General features: G+C 41.1%; 1 protein-coding gene across 3 annotated transcripts; it reads right to left on the bottom strand.

The window, feature by feature from the left end:
* Positions 1 to 838: 838 nt before the first annotated feature.
* On the bottom strand, positions 839 to 21,511 carry ATP1B4 (ATPase Na+/K+ transporting family member beta 4). Of its 3 annotated transcripts, none has more exons than XM_024567129.3 (8): positions 21,374 to 21,511; positions 16,720 to 16,969; positions 12,056 to 12,184; positions 11,697 to 11,801; positions 7,748 to 7,944; positions 7,074 to 7,130; positions 4,809 to 4,904; positions 839 to 4,098 (listed from the first exon to the last, which is right to left on the bottom strand). In XM_024567129.3, exons 1-8 carry the CDS (start codon positions 21,434 to 21,436, stop codon positions 3,937 to 3,939), a joined length of 1,059 nt encoding a protein of 352 aa, XP_024422897.2. In that variant the 5' UTR covers positions 21,437 to 21,511; the 3' UTR covers positions 839 to 3,936. The 3 variants fall into 3 exon arrangements, with proteins under 3 accessions (XP_024422897.2, XP_024422896.2, XP_045056400.2); XM_024567128.3 differs by having other exon boundaries at positions 16,708 to 16,969; XM_045200465.2 differs by lacking the exon at positions 4,809 to 4,904 and having other exon boundaries at positions 16,708 to 16,969.
* Between the last annotated feature and the right edge of the window lie 2,264 nt (positions 21,512 to 23,775).

Below are 23,775 nucleotides of genomic sequence, written 5' to 3' on the forward strand. Positions count from 1 at the left end.
TTCACCCATCCTATTCCTCCCCCACTTCTCAACACACACACACACACACACACACGCTCTATTTTCTGCTTGGATAAAGTCACAGAGTAAATCATATTTCTGTATGATTTGGTTAAATCACTTTATCATGTTTGAATATTTTAAGAGGAGGTCAGTAAGGAAAATGATTCTAACAAATAACCTAGATGGGGGAAATATATTTGGGATCATGGACCTCCCCCCAATCAAACCATATCAGCCTAGCAGACCTTAGGCCAGGGCAGCTTCCAAGGAAAGAAGGGATTCCTACTGCAGCCTTGTCTCTGAGTAAAACAAGGGTTTGGAAATATTTCTGTCATTAATTGCAGTTACCACTAGAGATTTGCTTTGGGAGACAGTTTGTGGCCAGACATTCACTAAAGTCACTTAGCCAATCTTTCATCAAACAATTGAAGTTTCTTTTAGATTTTGGTTTCTTCTCCCCACTTCAAACTTTCTCTTAGTATTCCTCTCCTATACAAATACATAGAATGACTTATACCTGGACTCAACCTTGATGAAGAAAGGAAGTTTACTATGACAAAGTAGTCTTCTGAAAAACCAGAGCATTGAGACTGAAAAAAGAATAATGCTCAGAATGAAACAACTTTTAGTTTCATTCTCTTGTGGCTAAACCCTAAGAGTTGAAAAAAGGTCTGGGGGTATTAGAAAAAGTCTTAAATTAATAGGCTGTCAGTTGTCAAGTTTCCACCCACATAGCTGCTCAGCTATGGGAAAATCAGTGGTACAGTCTAGAAAGAGAAAATCATACACTTCTTTTTTATATGCATTTATTGTTGTCAACAAGTTACCAAGACAATACTAATATTTTCTTCATGAGATTTGCAGCAAATAAATACCTAAAAAAGATTAATTTAGGATAATTATTTCAGAGGGGTGAGGGGTGAAAAATAATAAGTTTAAGCATGGACAAAACCATGAGGGCATATTGAAGTAGTATTTCTCATTGACAATCAAGTAAAACCAAGTGCATTGGAACAAATGGTATACAAAGCAAATACTGGTACAGCACTGTATGGGGGACTATTTAAATTAATCCACCAGAAGTTATTGAACTGTTAGAATTCAATTTTAGTGATTATATTATAATGTCCAGTTCTGTATAATAAAGGTATTTGTTCATGTCCCAGCTGACAACCCAAACTATCCTAGTACTTTTCAATACTTATTTGAAGCTGTAGAAATGATGGATTCCATTGAATGAGAAATACTGTACAGCAAAAGATTCATAATTCTTTATCTGTTTAATAGTTAACATATTTAACAGGATAATATATTATTATATATAAAGCATAGCACCAATAGTTGAATTCCTGTGAAATGTTAACTACTATAACTCAAATTTGACATATGTTTCAAAATGTTTGGGATATCATTCATTGATTTTTAAAAAGATGGTACTTCCTGGTAAGCAGCAGCTCAGAGTAGAAAGAGCACTGGACCTGGAGTCAGATGCAATGCAGGTTGTTTTCACTAAATGCTCTCTAATATCATTTCCAGATTTAATGCTATTATGTTTTACTACTGAATCTTGAGAATTTATTTGAGGTGGTTTTTAAATGGCTTTCAAGTTGTTGTCTTCAAGTGTCTTTTTTTTAAGATTAGTTTTAAAAATCAAATTTGGTAAGAAAAGGGACTGAGAGGAGACAGTTTCTTTCTTTCTTTTTTTTTTTTGTATTTTCCACAGATCTGCTGTTGTATATTATTTAAGTTTCCACTTAAAATAGTGATTAACCAGCAATCAGTATTACTGGTTAATAGTGGTCAGTCCCCCTCTACACTGTTGTTAAGAGTTGGCAGGAGTTGGAAGGTGTCTGCGAAGGAGATTCCAAAGAGCAGCAGCCTTTTTACCACAAAGGCAAGAGAAAAACACTGTGTGAGAAACTAGATCGATGTGATGTGTTTACATAACTGGCTCAAATTCCCAAGATTAAATAGTTTAGAATTTCTTAAGAGAGTTCACTAAAGCAAATATTGCTTTTGTTCTCAGATTTCCTTCTCCCCAACCCAAATAGTGTTTACATCTCCACATCAATGTCTGACCAATAGAAATGACAAGCCTAAAATGTCCAAAATTGATCTCAACATCTTCCTCTCCAATCCTGTTTCTCTTTTCTATTCCCAGTCTTGATCAACAATATCACCATCCCACTGGCTCTAGCCAAGCTCCAAACCTTGGAGTCATTCTTGACTCCTCCTTCTCCCTCATTGCCCATTCCCCAGTTTTATCCCTCTCCAATCCACCCTTTACATTGTGGCTGCTAAAGTGCTCTTTCTAAAATGTAAATATGATCACAGAGCTTTCCTGCTTAGAATGCTTTAATGACTCCTTTTCACCTACTGGATAAAATTCAAAGTCCTCTTTTGGTACCTGCATACCTCTTTAGCCCAATATCCTGCCACTCCGCTATTTCCCTGAGCCGTTTACACTCCAATGACAGGAACTGCTCAGAGTTCACCAAACACACCATGGTCTTTTGTGATTGTGGCTTTGCATGTGAAATTTCCCCTGCTACTTTCTCAGCTAAATTTAGTAACTTTTTCTCGTGTTCCAATAGCATTTCCACATACTAGTTTTATAACTCTTGTCACATTACATCATAGTTACTTTTTCACTTGTTTGTCTTTACTACCAGACTGCCAGTTTTCTGTTTGGGAAAAAGGTAAACATTATAGAGGATATTCAGACTTTGAATGGTTCTAGACAGCATTTAAGCTTGCTTTGGACCCTGAGACACTAGGCTATTCTCTAATGTTCGCTTCTTCTCCTTGTCCCATCCCTTCCCCTGGTGGAGGTGTTAAGAAGCAGTGGAATGGTCACATGGCCAAAGATAAGAAAGCAGCTGGGCTGATCCACAACCTGGATAATTATCTGCCTCATATCATTTTTAAGCAAATGAAAAGGTGGTTAGTGGGCCTTGAATTTAGGGTGGGCTGGGAGGAGCTTTCTGCCTTATCATTTATCAGATGGCAGACTCTGATTTCAATCCTTAGAGCTGTAGCTGGGGGTCAATACACCCATCCTTCATGGTCTCAAAGAACATCACACTAGAGTCAAACAAATAGCCAAGGAAGAAATAGCTGATAGAGCTCTTCTTCCTTGTTCTGTCCTCTGCCTGCAGCTGAGACAACCTTGTTTGCAGGAATGTTTGCCTTTGGATGATTACACCCTAGAACAATGAATCAAATACCCATCACAGCCACATAAGTAGGTGTTCTCCCCAATTGAAGTGGGCCCTACCTCCCAAAAAAAGTCACAGGGAAAGTCTTCATCTCTAATCAGAACGATATCCAGTTAGTACCACTTGCTGACCCAGTTGAAGATGCCCTAGTCTTTGAAAGAGTATTTAGTTGCCCCTGTAAGGCAGCCAGTTTTTCAAGCATCCCTGGGTATAGAGTTCCCTAGGGGTGGTGGCCCTAGATGTATTCTGGGTTGGTCTGATTGGTGATTCCCACAGAAGGACCTTGCCAGGCAGGTGAACAAGAAAAGATTAGATATCAGCCTGGTTGGGAGGAATCTCACCTATAAAAACAACAGAGTTTTAGAAAACACAATGAATTTAAAATCATCATAGAAATTCTCCTTCATGGCTACTGTAAGTTTTATCATATACTATGTTTGCACTACAATGAGACTTCTAGCAGCAAGAATGTGTTTTACTTTTAAGTAGGGGAAAGGAAATTAATATAATCTATTTGTCATCAGGAGAGACCACCTTTAAAAAATCAAATAGCTCCCACAATGTCATTTTATACATATGTCAAAGGCAGGAAAAGAGGATCTGCTCTTAGGTGTCCATCTGGCTGTGTCCTGATTGAAGAAAAAGAATTCAGGTACTACCAGGGGTAACAAAATAAAACACAAACAGAACTGGTAGGTGTGGTCCCCTGAAATTCTTAGGTTTCTATGTTCAGAGTAAAAATTACCCTACCCACAAAACGATCATTGATGACATCATTTATGATGCCTTTGCCCTTCAGTTGGCACTGCACAGGCACTGCTTGGTTCTTCACCACATCTGTAAAGTGCATTGCCACCAGCGGGGAGGTGTAGTTAACCTGTAGGTGGAAGAACAATGAATTCTAAGTGTGAGAAGGGGTGGCTGTGTGGGAGGACAATAGGATGAAAGTGATCAGATATCTAGTGCACAATAGAATAACTTCCAAAAGAGAACTGAGTAAATCCCATGATTCCAAGTCACAAATGGCTAAAGCAAATGACATGCTCTCTCTACCCTGGGACAGTAGGGAAACACATTTCTCTCATAAGTCACTGTCAGATGTCTGATTGTCCTCTGGGGAAAACCAATTCTAACTCAGTATGATATGATTTCCTGGATATCAGACAATGAATCAAATCAGAACTAGTGTTTGTCAAGTCTCTGCTAGAGATGAAGCTTTCACTACCTCAAGGAGAAACAAGGAAGTGGGATTATTTGGGCAAAATTCATTGCAATGGCAGTAATTTGTCTGTTCCTGGCTCTGTCACAATGCTATGTGACATTGGGCAAGTCACTCCTTTCTGAACCCTAGTTTCTCCATCTGTAAACTGACGGAGTTAGACCACAAAATATCTGAGATTCCTTTAGATATAGTGGAAAGAAGTGATTGTGATAGGAATTGGTAGAGTGGGCTCCTGGTCTTGGCCAGCAGCTGTTCACTCCACTGTTACTACCTGCCGCTCCCTAATTCACATAGATCTTAGCCAGCGTTTCCTTTGCCTCTAAAGCCCTTTCTGACAGCAAAGACTAAAGGGGGTACAGGCTTACGTGAGTCAGTTTGCCGTAGTAAGGGTAGTAGCGGAGGTCAAAAGAAGCAGACTCTGGGTAGTAATTGATGGATCGGATGTCGTTTTCATCACCTCTCTGTAAGTAAAAGCAGGCATATGTGGGGTGCTGGGTCACTTGGTTGGATCCTGAGCTAAAGGGACCTGTACCCCAGGTGAAATCACTGTGTGACCCATAACCACCTGTCCCAAGAAGACCACGAAAGCAGAATGGGGCAGAGCTCAACTCAGGCCTATCCCCAGAGGGGCATTTCTAGGGAGACACTGTGCTTTGGCTTTTCAGTCAAGAAAATACTGAATAGAACACCTGGACTGAGGAGGCCGAGGGTGCTCAGTATGGCTCTGTGCTAGCCGAGAGCACACACCCAGACAGAAGGGCTTCAAAGGGCTTGTAGTACCTGGTACTGCTCTGGAAAGAAGACCTACCATGCCAGCCCCTATCCAAAGAATCAAACTGGGCTTGGCACTCAGTGTTGGACTTTGGAGCTGAGAAAGTTGGAAAGTGTTTAGTAAATCCTATCCACAACAGCTTACCCACTGTGGATTCAGTTCTATTGGAAGACAGATCAGATGCACAGGGACACAGCTTATAATTGGCTCACCTGAACTCATGTCTCTGACCACATTCTCTGTAGTGCTTAATAGGTGGAGTCAGGAAGATGAACAAGTGGAGCCCAGTACTGGAAATGATTAAATAAACAAGTCTACCCTCATCATAACATGCCAGGTAGGGGATTGCCCATTCTACCTATGCATTTGTCTTGCCCTAAAAAGCAGAGGTCTGGGGGCTAATAAGGGGCAAATTGTGTATCACTACTAGGAAATCACTCACTAGGGTCATGTGATGACTTCTGTCAATACAGTATAATCATTCTTAGTATAAACGACTCTCCTTACTTTATTCTAATAATTACCACATCCTGCTTGATTTCCACAAGTGAGTGTGGATTTGATCAGTATTTATTATTATAGAATGCACAAAGACCTTTAATGTTTCTTTTTTTAATGGAAGGACAGTTTTCAGCAAGGTTTGATTTAAGTTGAAAATGAATGGCTTCCACTAGGGAACTATAAGCAGGACTCAATCCAATTAACATACTAGTTTTAGACCGAGTTGGTCTTTACGATTCATTTATATATTCTTCTAAAAAGCAATGAAATTCATTTTTCAATAATGGTATGTGGAATCAATTCTACTAGTTTATGGTCACACCTCACATGTGTGTATATTTATTTACACATACATGTGAACAGAATGAATGTCCTTCTACCTTGTTCACCTGGCGAACACGACCTGACCTTTCAAAGGTCATGTTCAACATCACCAACCACATCCTCCCCCCTGTCTGGAACCAACCTTTCCCTGGTCAATGTCTCCACTGCACCTTCCATAGTACCTGTAATATTTGATTGCCCTAATTTCAGAGAATAGCATATTTACCTTGGCAGTCCCAACACCTAGCAAAGTACCTACCTGATGTATATAATAAGTGATCAGTAAATGCTGCCTTTGCTGCTTTCTGATCTGCCACCATTAAGAATGGAGTTTGAGCTGTATTTCTAGTACTGAGATGGCATTACGTGGCTTCACACATTTGCAAAACAATTGTCCAGGGCTAGGGGTGCAGTTGATGTTGTCAAACAGGAAGGAGCTACTGCCAATTTAAGAAGGAAACCTTAGATCTAGGGCTTTTTCCTACAAAGGAGCTAATTGGGGCAGATGAGATAGGAGTTAATGGTCCCTTGAAGGACAGTTAATTAGCATATTAATGGAGTTCTGTTTATACTCCCTTGTAGCCATTTGTTATTGCAACACGAGTGCCACTGGTCATTGTTGCAAAAAGTGAAATTTAGTTTTAAAAGCAAGGACTAATGACTGTAATGAAAGCTGTTTGTTTAGTTCAAAGAAACAAGTAATTAGAGCTGAAAGCAAAAGTGTAAACACAATCCCAATTAATGACTTGGTATATTGTTGTTCCCTGCTGTGGCCCTTTGCTGAGGTTCAGTCCTTTGGCTTTCTCAGGTATAAATCAGCACATACACACACTACACACACAAACACACAGGAATTGAATGCTTTCTGGAAATAGGGAGGCCCTGAAGTTACTAAAGGGAGGTGTAGTTATAAAAAGATTAACTCTTTCCCTAACCCATAGCCAACCATCCACGGTAAAACCTTGGAAGGGATGAACCACCTTTTTGCATGAAGTAGATGTGCTAGCAATGCTTACTCAAAAAGACACTTTACCTGAACTTTGCAGGAAACCTTCACAGGATCTCCAAGCTCAGGACGAAAACCTACAATCTATCAAAAGAAAACCAGTGTGTTTTTTTTTTAAATCAAACAGATTTGACAGTAAAAATTGGGCTTTTATAAATCTTATTCTGCCTTCTCAGAAATGTTACAAAAAGAAAAAAAAAAAGCAAAATATCTTCAGAGCTGTGCAACTCAGCTTACTCCTTGTATTTGTGTCTGGTATTTATACAGTGGTAATTGTAGTAAGATAACACTGAAGATGTAAATAACTTTCTGGTTTCAAGAGGGGTGTGCCTGGTAAGGCTCTGCCAAACCTAAGGCATGGCAACAGAGAAAGAAAATGCATTTCTTATGATATGAGAATTGTCCCTCACCCCATCTCCATGTCATCCTCTGTTCCAAACAGCTCAGGATCTCATTCCCAACAGAGGTCATCAAAGGGGGCAGGTTTGGGGGTGTGGGAGAAGAATGGAAATAGGGAGTGTTCAAGGAGAAAAAGAATTATTGCTTGATAGTTTGTATGATTGTTTATATTACTGATGCTGTCAGTAAAAACGACCAAACTGGTAGTGTGTGAAGACAGAGCCCCAGAGAAATGGAGTGTCCAGAGCCCTTCTACCCAACTCATCCACTTATCATCGCCAGAGTGTCAAGGGCCAATATACCCGGTTCATCTTTAGAAGAATGCAGGGTTGTCCAGTAGAGTAGCCAAAAGTAGGGTCCTCCAGGCCAGAACAATTCTTCAGGAAGGAGCGCTTAAATTGGCAGGCCTTCTTGTCCTCATCTTCATTTCCATCTTGGATGAAGTACTGCCCCGGGGGACAATCTACATTCATTTCCTCTTGAAGACTGTCATTATAACCTAAAGTGTGTATAGGTGGCAAAGGACCATGTTAGATAGGAGCTATAGGGGAAGGCCATGTTTTCTTCCCCCCTAGTTTTCTTTCTCCAGCTTGTTGGTGTTCCTCAGGAAACCCCCTAAATCTGCCCTAGCCCCCATGACAAGGGATTAGGTGCCCAAGGCCCTTCATTAGCAATACACCTTGGGGAAGCCTTACAGGAGTCCCCTCAGCCCACTTTGATTGCCTGCCCACTTGCTTCTCATTCCCTCAGAACTTCTGGATATCGATCTCTGGGTCACTTTATAGCTTCTATTTCATCATTTCTTTTCAGATATGGTAAATTGTAAATGTACAGCACTGTCTCTTTTACATCTAGGAGAGGAGTAGGAACATGGTAGGCAAATATTGGAAGAGGGACTAGATCATGTCAAGGCATGGCATATTATAAGGCAACAAAGCTCCTGGGTTAAAGCTCTTTAAGTTCAGCCTGGGAGACATATTCCTTTGAGGTCAATGACAGGCACTGATGCAAGAGAGTGAGAAGTGTGTGTTGTGGAACCCATGAAGGGGGAGGAAGAAGAGGAGGAGGAAGAGGAAATAAACCAGCTCTTCATTCTTTACAGAGGGTAGTTAGCACCATAAAACAGAAGCTTAGGTTGAAAGCAGAAACCAATGACAGTCTTCACTGAGAGGGTGAGAGGGTGAGATCTTGTCGACTGAAACCTGAAGCACTTCTAGTTAAGTGTCCCTTTACATTGAATGGAATGCAACATGTGTCCAAGGTATACTTATTAGGGAGAAAGCTAAAAGGGGCTATGTATGAGCTGACTCTTTGGGTTACTAGATATCATAGATCTAGGCTTTGGAAGTTACTACTAATTCAATTATTTCTAATTTGGTTCTAAATGATAGTGTCAGATAGTCCTGTTAGATCTAGCCCCTATGCATTCATGTCCCAAGTAGTTCAGTTTTTCAGAAGAGATAGTGTACCTACAATCTACCAGAGGTAAAACTCCAAATGTACTGCTGAATTCTCATCTAGACAGGTTGTGACCTGGGTTTGATATTATTAGGAAGCAACTGGGAATTTTAGACCTATTCCGGTTATGGCTAAGCCTTTATTATTCCTCAAAGCTACATTCAATTCAAGGTTTTGTTTTAATCATGCGTTAGAGCAAGAACTATGTTCAAATAATAACTTTCTAAATAGAATCTCTAATCACATGCTCATTGTTTCTCTTGAGATAGTTCCATCAAAAATAATGTGACATGGTCATGACCCTTATTGCAAAATCCCAGGCCTCGTGGAAATGAAACTGATACTCTGGGATTTCTATTTCAGAGATGTATTCATTTAAAATAGAGCACATTATCTATGCTTAGGAACAAAAAACCCAATGCTTTTCCTCATGTTCCCCACCTCTGTTATCAGGTGAGAATTGGTATTTCTCCATCTACTAGTTTTCAGAGGAATTTCTTCCACAGAGATTCCAGCAGTATATTTATAATAGTTCACAAGCATCTTGAAAGTAAAAAAGATATTGTTCTGGCTATGATGTCCAAAATGGAACTACATGGACTCAGAATGAACCCAGCCCCCCTCATTTTATAGGTGAGGCATCCAAAGTTTAGACTTACCCCAAACAACACTGAGCATTACTTATATAAAGTTAAGTTTCTAATTCCTGGTCATATGCAGTAGCAAAGAATTATGAAAAGCAGCACTTCTCAAGCTTTAAAGGTTATACAAATCACCTGTGGATCTTGTTAAAGTTCAGATCCTGATTTAACATGCCTGTGGTGGGGCCTGAGAGTCTGCCCTTGTAACAAACTCCCAGGTGGTGCTGATGCAACTGGTCCCTGGATCAGACTTTGAGTAGCAAAGGTGTCAAGAACGTGGACATGGGTTTAAACATCGATTCTACTGCTGGTAGACTTTGATCATGTTAATTCCCCTTTCTCAGCCTCAATTTCCCCATTTGTAAAATGGGGACAATAGACTCTGCAATGCAGTGTTAAAATTAAATGACAAAATGTATGCATTTTAATAACACTTCCCATCACATAAGAGATTGTTTTCCTCTTAATTCAGTATACATTCTACTGGCCACTTCCACCTCCCTTGCCCCACTTCAGCCAGGCCAGGCCAACCAAATTAGTCTAAATGCCTTTTCCCCCCACAAATAATAGGTCGGTAAGGTAACCTCACTGGAGCTCCTCTTTTTTTGTTTTTTACTTTATACAACCCAATTAAAAAATGGGCAAAGGACCTGAATGGACACTTCTCCCAAGAGGACATACAGAGGGCCCATAGACATATGAAAAGATGCTCAACATCACTAATCATCAGAGAAATGCAAATTAAAACCCCAATAAGATGCCATCTCACACCTAAGAATGGCTATTATCAATCAATCAACAACCAACAAGTCCTGGTGAGGATGTGGAGAAAGGGGAACCCTTCTGCACTGTTGGTGGGAATGCAGACTGGTGCAGCCACTGTGGAAAGCAGTATGGAGATACCTCAAAAAATTTAAAATGGATCTGCCTTTTGACCCAGCGATTCTGCCTCTGGGAATATATCCAAAAGAACCCAAAACACTAATTCAAAAGAATATACATACCCTTATTTTGACTGCAGCGTTATTTACAATCACCAAGATATGGAAGTAGCCCAAGTGCCCACCAGTAGATGAGTGGATAAAACAACTATGGGACAGTTACACAATGGAATTCTACTCAGCCATAAAAAAGAAGAAAATTTTACCCTTTGTGGCAGTATGGTTGGGCCTGGAGAATGTTATGCTAATGAAATAAGCCAGTCAGAGAAAAACAAACACCATATGGTTTCACTCGTATGTGGAGTCTAATGAACAAAGTGAACTAACAAGAAAAATAGAGACAGACTCATAGATGGACAGCAAGATGACAACTACTATGGGGGGGGCAGGTTAGGGGGTGGAGGAATTGAGCAAAAAGGAAAAAAGACATGGACATGGACAAGTGTGGTGATTGCGGGGGGTCGGGGGAAGGCAGTATAAGGAGACTAAAAGGTAATCACTGGAGCTCCTGTTTGATAGCTGGATAAATACAGAGGCTGTGTGCTCTGTGTTTAACCCTAGCCAAGCTGCTACCTCAGATTTCATCATGTGGAAGTGCTTCTCAAAAAGCCATTCATTAGTTCCTAAAAATGAATATGATGATGTTGTAGAGATAGGCATCTTGAACACTTCTGATCAAAACGTAGGAGTGACTGCCACCCAGAGATGCTTCCTCTAACTCCCTTCTGGAATGCTGTTAAATAAAGACCCTTGCTCTCTTACTTCAAGATGGCTCATCTCCAAGGAATGAATTATCTTACCTTGAGAAAGCGTAGGAGACAGGGATCTTCCAGTTCCAGAGAACACTCTTCTTTTCTCACCACTACTTCCCACACCCTGCCCCAAATTATTTATTTTTTTTATAATTGATCATATTGAGCCATCTGGATATGCCCAGGACATAACTAGGTGCTATAGGGTGTTCAAGAAGAGAAGACAAGTTCTCTGCCCCAATGGACTTCCCATATTGCTGGAGAGTTGGCTTATATGCTTTCAAGGCAACATGTAACCATAAATTAGAGCAGTTTTGATGATATCTATGGGTTCTGAGGGGGATGCAAGGTAAGGAGAGACTGGAATGGGCTGGAGTTAGTAAGTCTGTCGGGTGAATTTTGAATTCCCACCCATAATCTTTCCAAAGGGATTTGCACCATTCAGAGGAACTTACTTACCCTGGAGAAAGCCATTTAGGCTAATCACATAATGCTGCCAAGTGTCAGGTTCAGAAACGTTAAAGTTGAAGTTAAGGCTATGGGCGAAGGGTCTGATCATAACTCCTGGAAATGGAAACAGGTTTTGGATATATTAACCCATTCTTGGGATAATATTTTAGTGTTGATTCCCGTGAGACCATTCCCCCCGCCCCAGGCAATGAAAATGAAAAGGACCATCATTTGCCAAGTACCATTTTACTTTTACTCTTAATAATTGAATCTCTAAGTCATTACTGGGAAGAGCCAAACCTGAACATGCTGTGCAAGCAGATTTCTACCCAGCAAGTTTTGATAACACAGGACATTTGAACACTCACCAGGAGGCTTCACCCTCTCAGTGAAGGTCGGCATGTAAGGACTGATGTTTAGAAATAGCGTGTACATGCAGAGAGTGATCACAGCAGCCAGGGAGGCATAGAAGAAGAAGTAAATGACTAAGATCAGGCCTGCAGAACAATGAGAGATAAAAGTGGTCAGTGCTTGCCAACAAGCTCTGCCTCCTTACTTGAACTTATGAACCAGAACCAACCCAAACAAAGTAAATGGCATTTTTTAATAATTCTTCAGATTCAGTATATCTGTCTTTGTTCATTCAGATCTCACCAATTTGGAATTGGTGAGAATTGTGTCAGAGGGCTGATTGCAGTTTACCTTTATAGCATCTCTGATGGAAGGGCTCACTGAACAAATGATGACCATGAACAAGATTACAGAGGAGTGGAGTTTAAAGTACTGCAGAGGGAAAATTGCTTGGGGGTCCTCTGGACAACAGTTGATGTCCTAAGTACAAATCATTTTTCACTATTCATTAAAACAGGTGTCCTGAAGAGTCCTAGCAGCTTGGTTCCAGTGATTATATGTATTTGCAAGGAATGAAAACAGCATTTCTTGTCACATAGCCTATAATTCAAGCTTTTGATTAATTTCCATGGGACTTGCCTCTAACCAAGGCAAAGCGAGGTTTCACCCTACTTATTTCAAATCTTATTCATCTTTAGCAAAAGTTTAAGTGGCTCTGCTTAAAAAAAAAAAACCCACTAACACAGTATAAGAAAGGAAGGAGTAGGAAACTCCTTAATTACTGACACTTGCTACCTGTGAGCTCTACCTGTGATCTAGGGCAAATTACAGGACCTCTCTGCACCCCAGATTCCTAGCAGGTAAAATGGGAATAGGTTTAGCACTTGCCTCATATCCTTCTCTACATCTGTAACAGTACAGTAGTCCCCACTAATCCACAGTTTTACTTTCTGTGGTTTTAGTTACCAATGGCCAACACTGTGGTCCAAAAATATTAAATGAAAAATCCCTAGAATAAACAATTCATAGGTTTTAAATTGTGCACCATTCTGAGTAATGTGATGAAATCTCACCCTTTCCTGATCTATCCTGCCCAGGATGTGAACCATCCCTTGTCCAGGGTATCCAGGCTGTATATGCTCCCTGCTCAGTCACTTAGTAGCCATCTTGGTTATCAGAATGACTATTGGGACATCACAGTGCTTGTGTTCAAGTAACCTTTATTTTACTTAATAATGCCACATTCACATAACTTTTGTTACAGCATATTGTTATAATTGTTCCATTTTGTTATTAGTTATGATTGTTAATCTCTTACTGTACTTAATTTATAAATTAAACTTTGTCATAGGTATGTATGTATAAGAAAAAATATAGTATATATAGGGTTCAAGCACTCACTAGAGGGTCTTGGAATGTATCCCTTGTGGGTAAGAGAGGAATACTGTATCGGGAATTCAGTCTTCCCTTATATCATATCCTGACCTTACTACTTCCTATCTGTTTAATCTTAGACATGCTGTTGACCTCTCTGGACCTCAATTTCCTCATCTATAAAATGAGGACAATAATAGTACTTGAATAATGCATATAAATAGCATACCACAGAGCCTGGCAGATACCAAGTACTTTATAAATAAAAGTCTTCATCATTGTTATTATTAATATTATTATTGCTATAGGACCATAAGCATAATTGTGTGAATTCCTCCTCTGTGGGCTGTATTAGATTTGCTCAGGATTAGGCAGTACTGAGTGAGGTAAATGAGAATGAGATTGTTGCTGAGAAGCTCTTTTCAAGTCTTCCTTGAGGCTCTCTCAGCTCCACTCACAACACCGACATGATGTTGGAGCTACACATTTGAACTGAATCGTGAACCAGAAACTGGAACAAACCATGTAACTTTGCTGTACCAAAAGCCAAATCCAAGTACTTGTTTCTTAATTGAACCATGAGCTAAATAAAATTAACCAAAAAATGACTGGAGGAGAGGAAAAAATCCTTAGTAGTCCAACTGGAAATGGAACATGGACAACAGGGTGGAGATTGCCTGTGAGAGCAGGGGTGGGGGATGGATAGGGCAAGGGAGAGCAATGGGGGAAAGTTGAGATAACTGTAATAGAACAATAAAAAAGATAAACTAAAGCATAACTGGATTATGAACACATTGATTCAGCTGGAGTCCCTGGAGAAGAAAAAAAATGTGGCTGTGATACTTGGCTAATGCTCACTGGCTGTCCTAATGGGATATTCCCTATGCCATCTTCTCCATTCCTTTACCCTCATCCCCATCCTAGGAATGGATTAACAGCTGAAGCCATGCTGGAGGACCGGAAGACTCAGTTTCATGGATGAAAAGAAAGCAATAGAATACAAGTAGACTCCTTTGGAAATAACTTTCTGCTTGTGTGACCAGGAATCGGTATATGGGAGAATGGCACTAGAAAGGAGTCCCCTCAGCCTTACCAAGGTGTCTGTGATAGGCTAATTAACTCAGCTAAACACCCCCAGGCAAAACCAAGTACCACACTCATCTGAACCATTGATCCCCACCATCCCTTTCTGCTCTGGATGTCCAAGTTTTACTTGGATACTCTTGTAGGTAATCTAAAGTTCTCTCCTGAATGCCTCACCCAAGCAAAGGTAGACCTGGATGTCTTGGATAGACTAGGTACCCATGATTACAACTCTTTACTCCTCACACCGAAATACCCCCATCAGTTCTGAGGCTCTACCCATCAGTGCTCATTGCTATAGTTCATGAAGACAGTGTGGCAAGAGAATGAACTCCAGTGTTCATCCAACCTGGGTTTGACTCCCAGTACTGCCAGTTATTAACTATGTGACTTTAGACAAGTTACTTACCCTCTCTAAGCCTCAGTTTCTGCATCTGTAAAATGGGGATAATAATATTACTACCTCATACGGTTCTTGTCAGTACCCAATAAAATAACATAATCCCTAAGAATAGAGGTTGCCCAGCTACCAAAGGAAAAGCTCAGAATATAACAATACGCGGATGAATATGTAGATCATGTTGCTGTCCATGCTCCAGTGGGCACCTAGTTCTCAAGCAAGAGGGCAGCAAGGCATATGTTTGGTGGCCTAGATTTTAAGGTCATAATTTTCCCTTTGCTCAGGGGTAGCTGAATAGAAGAAGCCAGAGTTCCTGGACTGTCCTTAGACCTGCTACCCAGAGGCCTGGATATGGCCTACTATGCAGTGTCCCCACTGCCATATCTTGCCCCAGGGAACTTGAAACTTCCTCCCTCATCCCTACTTACTGGCCTATCGCTTGTTTTCCATGGGAGCAATTTGGATCAGCTCATCTACTGAAGTTCCAATGGATGGCTATTTGTGGGTTAATGTAAGATACCCTCTCCCAGAATCACACTTGCCTTTCACAAGGCCTGTTTTTCCAGTCCTCTTTGGGCAAGGGAGAAACAGCTGTGCCCCTTTGGAGCCCCAGTGAATGCCCAGCATTTGTCTGCAGCTTCCAGAATGTCGGAATGTTCCCTGAATGGTACATTTGTTCCAGTTGAGTGCTTGAGGGGTGGGCAGGGGTTGGGCTGAGAACTGAGGAGGGGTGAAGGAAGCAGGACTGGCTGTTTCACCCTGACTGAGCTGAATTAGAAACGTGCACGATATGGGAGAGACTTCTTAGCCAAAGGAGCCTCTAGAAGGCATGACCATCAACTTCAGCAACCTAGACCCTTGGCACTAGGGAACTCCTTTTTCATCCGTGGCATCCTCCAATTTGTTTTCTTCTCCAAAGCAGAAGCTGCTCTTTTTTGGGGCTGCACAGAGAGTGTATCAAGTGTGGACTTGTGCACAGGCAAAATCTCTTGAGGAGAAGGCTCAACACTAATAGTTCAAGAGGTGAGTAAGACCCTGGGAAAGGAGTGCTGGGGAAATCGCGAAGTGAAAGTGGTGGCAGCATGTGGTACAAAGAGAAAATACTAAGGAATGATTCCCCCATTGATCAAGCGATGTGGGGGCTCAGCCTTAATCTCTAGAGATGATCCCTTTAAACCTACTTTCTAAGTGTGCACCATGGGAGCAAAAAGCACCAACAAGCTGGGGCTAGGGGAAGGTCTCCTGATTCTCCTTCTCTCACATTTCTAGGTGATGAAATGATAAGGCTTTATAAATCCTTGGTCAAGTTAGCAGGGACTTAGGTCTCATATTTCAAAACTAGAAATAGTTTTCAGAGTACTTCCAACTTTACCATTGTAACATCTTATTGGAGCCTCAGGCTGACCCCATGAGAGAGGCAAGGCAGGGATTATTTCTGTCATTTGGTGAGTGAGGAAATTGAGGCTCAGTGAGGGTAAATAATGAGCCCAAGGTCACACAGATAGAAGGTGACAGGGCTGGGACTTCAAAAAAATTCTGTGGTTTTCCAACTCATTCTTACTGTCTCTCTGAATTGCAAATGATTTTGAGGCAAGTGGATTTCAGATATACAATCAAGTTTCTTCACCCACTTGGAGTTTGTTCTGATGGGATCTACCCATAGTCCAGGCATTTCCCTAGGCATTGATCCTTTTACATGATATCTAAGAGAACTTTGCAGACAAGCCCATCCAAAATATGGTAAAGGAGTCCTGGACACCAAGCCAAAAGGAAAGGATACCCTACTGGGGCAGTGGGACAACTGGGACTTACTCCAACTCTGACCTGTTCGGGCCAGAAACATCCTTTTATCCGGATCCCACAGGTATTCGTTCATGATCCGCAATTTCCGCCACCAGGTGTTGCCTGTTGGCTGACCCTGACCCTCTTCCTCCTCTTTTTTCTCCTCTTTTTCCCCCTCCTCTTCCTCCTCCTCCTCCTCCTCCAAATCGGGTACCAACATCACCCGAGCCTCTTCTTCTGCTTCTTCCTCTTCATCTGCTAAGTAGTTTTGGTTCACTTCATCCTGATCGTCCTGGAACAGTGACAAAACACAATTCCCCTTTTGAAAAAAATGTCCAGTGGCACATCCCACCAGCCAAATATAAGTGGAAAACAACTCAATATTTGGAAATGCTTCAAATTTTCACTTCCCCATAAACATACCCATTGTTACAAAAGGTGTGTTTTCTTTCTCTCATTATTTTGGAAGAAATATCCTTTCTATGACCCATTTTGATCCAATATCCTTTCCATAGAGATATAAGTTTTATTATCAGCTTTAGGCATTTAAGCTTTTTCCCTAGGACTGTTTCTGTCACTAGTCTGCCCTGGGACCTTGGCCTCCTGGTTCACTTTGTCTGGCTTGTCAAGACAGAGCTGAGTTCAATTCTGGAGGATGGAGTAGTTTCAGACACTTGTGTCTATGATGGTAAATTCTCAGTCCAAACTAGCTTTATCATAACACCCAGTACACTTTCAACTGCTCCACCTGACCACTCCAAGTTGTGGTTAAAAATAGCCCTGGGTAGATATCAGGTGGAAGGCCAACTGCTGGACCCCTTCTCAAAACTTAGACTGCCTTCCCAACAGAAACAAGTGATGGGGAGCTATTTGTTGCTTCTTTGACTGTTATCTGATCTGGAACTTCTTTCTGCCTTAACCTAGTTGAACAGACCACCTGAGGGCTGGGACCCCAACTGATACTTCCTTAGTCTCCACCCTCCAAACCCCCTAGGCAAAAATCTGGGCACATAATAAGTGCTCAGCACATATTTATTGATTGATTGATTGCAGCCATTACTTGAGATCTGAAACTGTAATCTTCTCTGAGTGGTTCTAAGAAAATTAAACCAAGCAAACAAAATAAAACAAAAAATCCAGACTTCACCAAATGGTATTTCAAATGCCTCCCAGTCATAGGCCAGAGAGTTGGATCTTTGCTCTTTGTGGGTCTGCCAAGGCTCACTGCAGCAGCAGAAAATGAGGTCGCCCTCCCTTGTCTCTGCTGTCCAAAGCTGAAGAGTGGCAGGGCCTGTGCACCTGTTGGGGTTGGATGTGTCAAATGATAGAGGCCAGGGGCTCCTTGCTGCCCCCTCCGTGCCTGATTCCTCAAAGGCCATTTAGAGGACACTTGACTAAAAATTCTTCCATTAGTGAGGAGGGGCCTCAGAAAATTGGATTGTTCAGAATCAGTAAAAAAGATACAGAATGATAAGGCTATACTCTCAGCATTCAGTCTGCCCAGCACTATCTAGCTCTTGAATATAAGCACTGTTGAATTACTCTCTAATTTGTTCAAATGTACAGCTTTATATCACACATCATATCAGAACTGACAGTGACCTTGGAGGTTTACTTGCCCATCTGAGGCTCAGAGAGGGAAAAGAAAAAAGCCACACAGCAAGTTCATGATAGAGTTGTCAGTCTGAGAACTTTTGTCTCTCGATACCCTGGACAATGATGTTTCTCCTCTATCACACTGAGCGCAGGTGCCTAAAGGTGATATAGCAGATTTACGGGGAACAACAATGTGTTACATTCTGTGCTCCAAAAAATATAGTATATGCTTATAAATGAGGATTTCTGACTCTGACATGGATTCATAATGTAAGGCTTAGGAAAATAAACTCTATTACTCAATGTTAAGTAGATAAATGTTCTTAATTCTCACTTGGGTATGAACATATGTACACATTTGACCTCCCAAAGTACATTCTGAGCACCCAGGGGGCAGGGTCCATATTTTCTTACTCCTTGATGGCCTGCCACAGTGTGCAGCCTGCAGCTAGGTAACAGGTGGGCACTGAACAATTGTTGATGATAACTGCCTGACTCTGGAGAAATGTTCTCACAGAACTCATTGCTCTCACCTCAGCAGTGATGTGAACTACAGCAAGTACTCATCATGGCCCCAGAGAATCTACTGCAACTGAGAATCTCAGAGAATTTGAAGTGTAACATTTCATCATGGAGGGATTTACATTCCCTTTATATTTCCTGAACAACTTCCTTTTCTCGCCTTGTTGCCTATATGCCTGCCCTCCACTTTTGCTCCAGAGAGGAGGCAACTGGCCTTGGCTTTAGCCTGATCTTATTTGTAGATATGAGCTTTCATGATAATCCTGTTAAAGATGGCTTGTCTATAAAGCTTTACCCCTGCAGGAAGAATTAACCTTCTCAGAGCTGATTTCCCCATGGCTGTCATGATGCCTCAGTAATCAAAACCCTTAAATATCTTCTTCCTCTCTCCTGCTTGCAGGTATAGGAGAACCTCACAATGTACAAGAGAGGAGGTTTTGTGCAACTATTTAATGGAATCTAGTAGGGGATTCTTTGGTAATGGGAGGGTCTGTTTTTGTCAATTTCCCAAAGTGGCACTTCCCTCATGTGATAGTGTGAGTGTGTTGGGATATAGTAGTGGGTATGCGCTGGGGCCATCATATTTCCCTAAACGGGAAGAGTCTGAAGGATGGAGGGTAGCTCTATTTTGAGCACTCTAAATATATAAACATATAAACAAATATATAAACAAACAGTATAACCCAAAAGGCAAATTTTTGTCCTGCATTGAGTAATACCCTGTAAACATTTGAACAATTGGTCAATTTTAAAAGAGAAATTAGTACACAATTATTCACTGCATCAAATAATTTCTTTTTTTTATAATTTATTTTTTTTTGTTATTCAATTACAGTTGTATGCCTTTTCTCCCCTTCCCTCCCCCCACCCCGGCTGAACCCACCTCCCTCCCCCACCCCCACCATCCCCCCCGATTTTGTCCATGTGTCCTTTATAGTAGTTCCTGCAATCCCCTCTTCCCACTGTCCCCACCTCACTCCCCCCTGGCCACTGCTAGACAGTTCCCCCCCTCAATGTCTCTGGTGGTATTTTGTTTGCTTTTTTCTTTTGTTGATTATGTTCCAGTTAAAGGTATTTCTTTTTAAATTTGATTGTGTTCTCTATAAAGAGCAAGACCCCCTGATGCATGGAAAAATCCAAACAAGAACAAAGTAGAAACAGACTCATAGATATAGAGAACAGACTGATGGTTCACAGTGGAGAGGGGGATTGGAGGGCTGGGTGAAAAAGATGAGGGGATTAAGAAGTACAGATGGGTCCTTACAAAATAGTCACAGAGATCTAAAGTACAGCATAGGGAATATAGTCCATAATATCATATAACTATGTAGGGGGCCAAGTGGGTACTGGAAATATCAGGAAGGGCCACTGTGTATAGTACATGATTGTCTAACCTCTTTTCTGTACATCTGAAACTAATACAGAATAATATTGAATGTGAACTGTAATTGTAAAATAAAAAATGAAAAATAACCAAGAAGATCCAAACCAGTTGACAAATCATTGAAATTATATACAACACTTCAGAAACATTACATAGAAAAGAAACCAAGTAAGGAACAGTTATATATGCCCTACAGATTGTGACTACTCTAAGAGCTGGAAAGAACTTTGGAATGTCCAAAGAAAGATTCTACAAACTGTGGCTGGAAAGTTAAGGAAAGCCCTTCGTAGGTGGATATGAAGTTAGAAGAATTCATGTTTTCCTCTGTTGGCCCTTGACAGTCTTCATTTAACTCCCTGATTAAATAAGTGGCCAGTCCCAAAGAAAAATGGATTAAGTTTTGTTTCTTCCTGGGACTCAGATCACAGTTCTCTTTGGGGGAGACTTCAGATTATACCTCTTCTCAAAAAAACTACTATATGTGGCATATATTAATGAATTATAGCAAAGTAAATACAAAGAAACTTTGGGTTCAAAGAAATTTGCAATGCACCTTGGAGATAAATGGCAACATCAAAGGTGTGTGTGTGTGTGTGTGTGTGTGTGTGTGTGTGTTTTGGTCAGGGCAGAGTGTCAGGCAGGATGGCAATGGGTGGTGGAGCATCAGAGGGTTGGGGATTGCATACTGCAGGTATAGTAGAAAGCAAACAAGATTAGAAGGGAGAAAACTTGCATTCTCACTTTGGCTTGTCTACTAACTTGTAAGTCACTCCTGTGCTCTGAGCCCCAGCAACTCTCTTTACATGAGGGTTTCTGGAAATATGATGTCTAGGTAGGCAGTGCCTTTCATTTCCTCTTCCCCTTCCCTTCTCTCTTGGTTAAGTTTCCTGCTATCAGAATAAAACCTTTACTCCCAGACACCAAAAGGTCCTTTTAAATTCTACGCTCCCAAGAAAATTTCCTGTCATTCTCTGGCATCTTCCCCTTCCCTTATCTTTCTTCCATAGGAAGAGGGGCTTCCTCTTTCAACCCAGAAATTTAGACACAAGTGGGGTGCTCTTGAAATTATGGGCTCTCTTAAACTTCCTGATCCTGTTCATCCCAAGGAGAAACAACCACAAGTGAAGACCTACACAACCCCCAACCCACTCCAGTAAAAAGAGTCAGCAAGGTATACTGTTCCCTGGGACTCACAAGTCTGTAGCGATAACTGTGAGGAAAGGCCGGAGCCCTTCTGGACCGGAGCTGCCTTCTCATGGCTGTTCAGTGGGCAAAGATGCAGCAGAGGCAGGCAAGTGGGTGAAAGTTCTGGAGCTTCTGCTGGTACAGGAGACACTGGTTGCTGGGGCCACTTGGCACCTAGTAAAAGTGAACCCTTCTGGCATGAGCCCTTCCCCAAAATAATCTAACATGCTCCTCTCTCATTGGTTGGCCCCTTTCTTGAATCAAAGGAAAGCCCTATAGAAAAGCAAGCTCATCATTACAGGGAGGGGGAGATATTCTGGGTCACGAGGATGAGCAACTCACCACCCCCCTGCCCTTCTCTAGTGCCTGGGATACTATGAGCCCAATGGAAATCTTAAGTCGTGTTCTTCTCAATTGAGAGTTGGATATCTGTGTGTGCAGGGGGTGGGGCGTGGGTGGGAGTTGGGAGTGAGGGGAGATAGCTAAGAATAACTTTCTTTTTTCATCTGGCTGATCTCATGCAAAAGGATCTAGGGTGTCAGGAAAGATTCCCTTTGCTCTCCCCACCTCACATACACACATTAAGCCACTTACAATATTCCTTGTTTGTGTCAATCCTGAAAGTGTGGATTATAAATCCTGATTTTAGAGGCAGGATTTTCTTTTACCTCTACCCACCCCAAAGAGGGTCTTGGAAATTTTTTTAAAAAGCCCTTTTCTAGCCACGTGTCAGAATAGCCCCATCATTCACTGCCCCTCACACACACATCGCCTGGAATCCTGGCCAGATTTCTGTAGTGGTTGAGACCTATATTTATCCCTTAGCATCAGGGCAGGGAACAAGCCAGAACTTTGCAGTGTCAGTTTCCCAGACATACATAATTCCTGAAGCCAATGTGGGATCCAACTACAGAATAGTTAGTTAGTAGAAACAGCCAAGAACATTGTACAGCATTTTTGGTTGTTTGATCCACCCTACTGGAGCCTGGGTGGCTAAAAGGCCCAGGTAGAGTTTATAATTTTTCCTTCACAAATCATCCCATTACACCCAGATGACTGGAATATTGCACATACTGAGATTCTGGGCAGATTCATAATCAAGAAAAATAGCACACTGGCCCTGACTGGGTAGCTTAGCTGGCTGGAGCATCTTCCCATACACCAAAAAGGTTGTGGGTTCAATCCCCACTCAGGGCACATACCTAGGTTGATGGTTCAATTCCCAGTTAGGGCACAAGGGCACAATCTATGTTTCTCTCTCACATTTCTCTCTCTCTCTCTCTCTCTCTCTCTCTCTCTCTCTCTCTCATCAGTAAACATATCGTGAGGCAAGGATATTAAAAAAGAAGAAAGTAAAAAAAAGAACAATGGAAAATCGCATAAGAGTTTAGATACATAGATAGATGATAGATTTATCTACCTATTCATAATTCCAAGTCTCAGCTATTCTGATACAGATAGCTTCAATAGTGGTTAATTTAAAATAAAGACTCCATTTACTAGATTGTTACTAATTGGGACTCCTCCCTAGCAGAATCTCCTCCAATACCCTCATTTGAAGACAAAGAGGCCAGTGTCAAAAAAAGAAACACATTTACCCTTTTGGAGTTTAATAAAAGCAAAATATATTCCAAGGGATAACCTGGTCTCAGTAGATATCAAGCTCTACCTCTTACACTTTCTCCACTCGAGCCTTTTATGTGATCCCTGATGTTAAATATGAAATTTCTGAAGCCCTCTGAAGCCTCAAAAAACAAAGACCAGGTTAACTGGTCTTGTCTTACTAAGCCAGAAAAGAGAGCACAATCATGTTAGCAAGATTTCAAAAAACAAGAGTGGGAGGCAGCACTATTTACAATAGTGAAGATATAGAAACAACCTAAGTGTCTGTCAACAGATGAATGGATAAAAATGTGGCATGTATATAATGGAATATTGTTTAGCCACGAGAAAGAAAGAAATTTTGCCATTAGTGACAATGTGGACTTTGAGGGCATTATGCTAAGTGAAATAAGTCAGAGAGAGAAAGACAAATACCATATAATCTCACTGATATGTGGAATTCTGAAACACCAAACTCCTAGAAACAGAGACTGGAATAGTGGTTACCAGGGGATATGTTGGTCAAAAGGTACAAAATTTCAGTTGTAAGATGAACAAGTTCTGGGGATCTACTGTATAGCAGGGTGATTATAGTTAATACTACTGTTTTATATATACTAAAAGTTGCTAATAGACTATATCTTGGTTAGTGTTTTCACCATAACATATAAATGGTAATTACATGACACGATGGAAGTGTCAGCTAACACTATGCTGATAACCATTTTGCAGTGTTAAAGTGTGTCAAATCACATTGTACACCTTAAATTTACACAATGTTTTATGTCAATTATATCTCAATAAAGCTG

This window comes from Desmodus rotundus, chromosome X (genome assembly GCF_022682495.2).
Source record: "Desmodus rotundus isolate HL8 chromosome X, HLdesRot8A.1, whole genome shotgun sequence".
Classification (NCBI taxonomy): domain Eukaryota; kingdom Metazoa; phylum Chordata; class Mammalia; order Chiroptera; family Phyllostomidae; genus Desmodus; species Desmodus rotundus.

Bases quoted from the DNA above. Each gene is read 5' to 3' on its own strand.
- ATP1B4 (XM_024567128.3), bottom strand. From the start codon at position 21,436: ATGAGAAGGCAGCTCCGGTCCAGAAGGGCTCCGGCCTTTCCTCACAGT. The intron at 7,131-7,747 runs GTATATTGGCCC...TTCTTTTGATAG, and splicing joins TTCTTCTAAAGATGAACCGG to ATTGTAGGTTTTCGTCCTGA. The intron at 4,905-7,073 runs GTAAAGTGTCTT...TTTTACTTACAG, and splicing joins AGGTTTCCTGCAAAGTTCAG to AGAGGTGATGAAAACGACAT.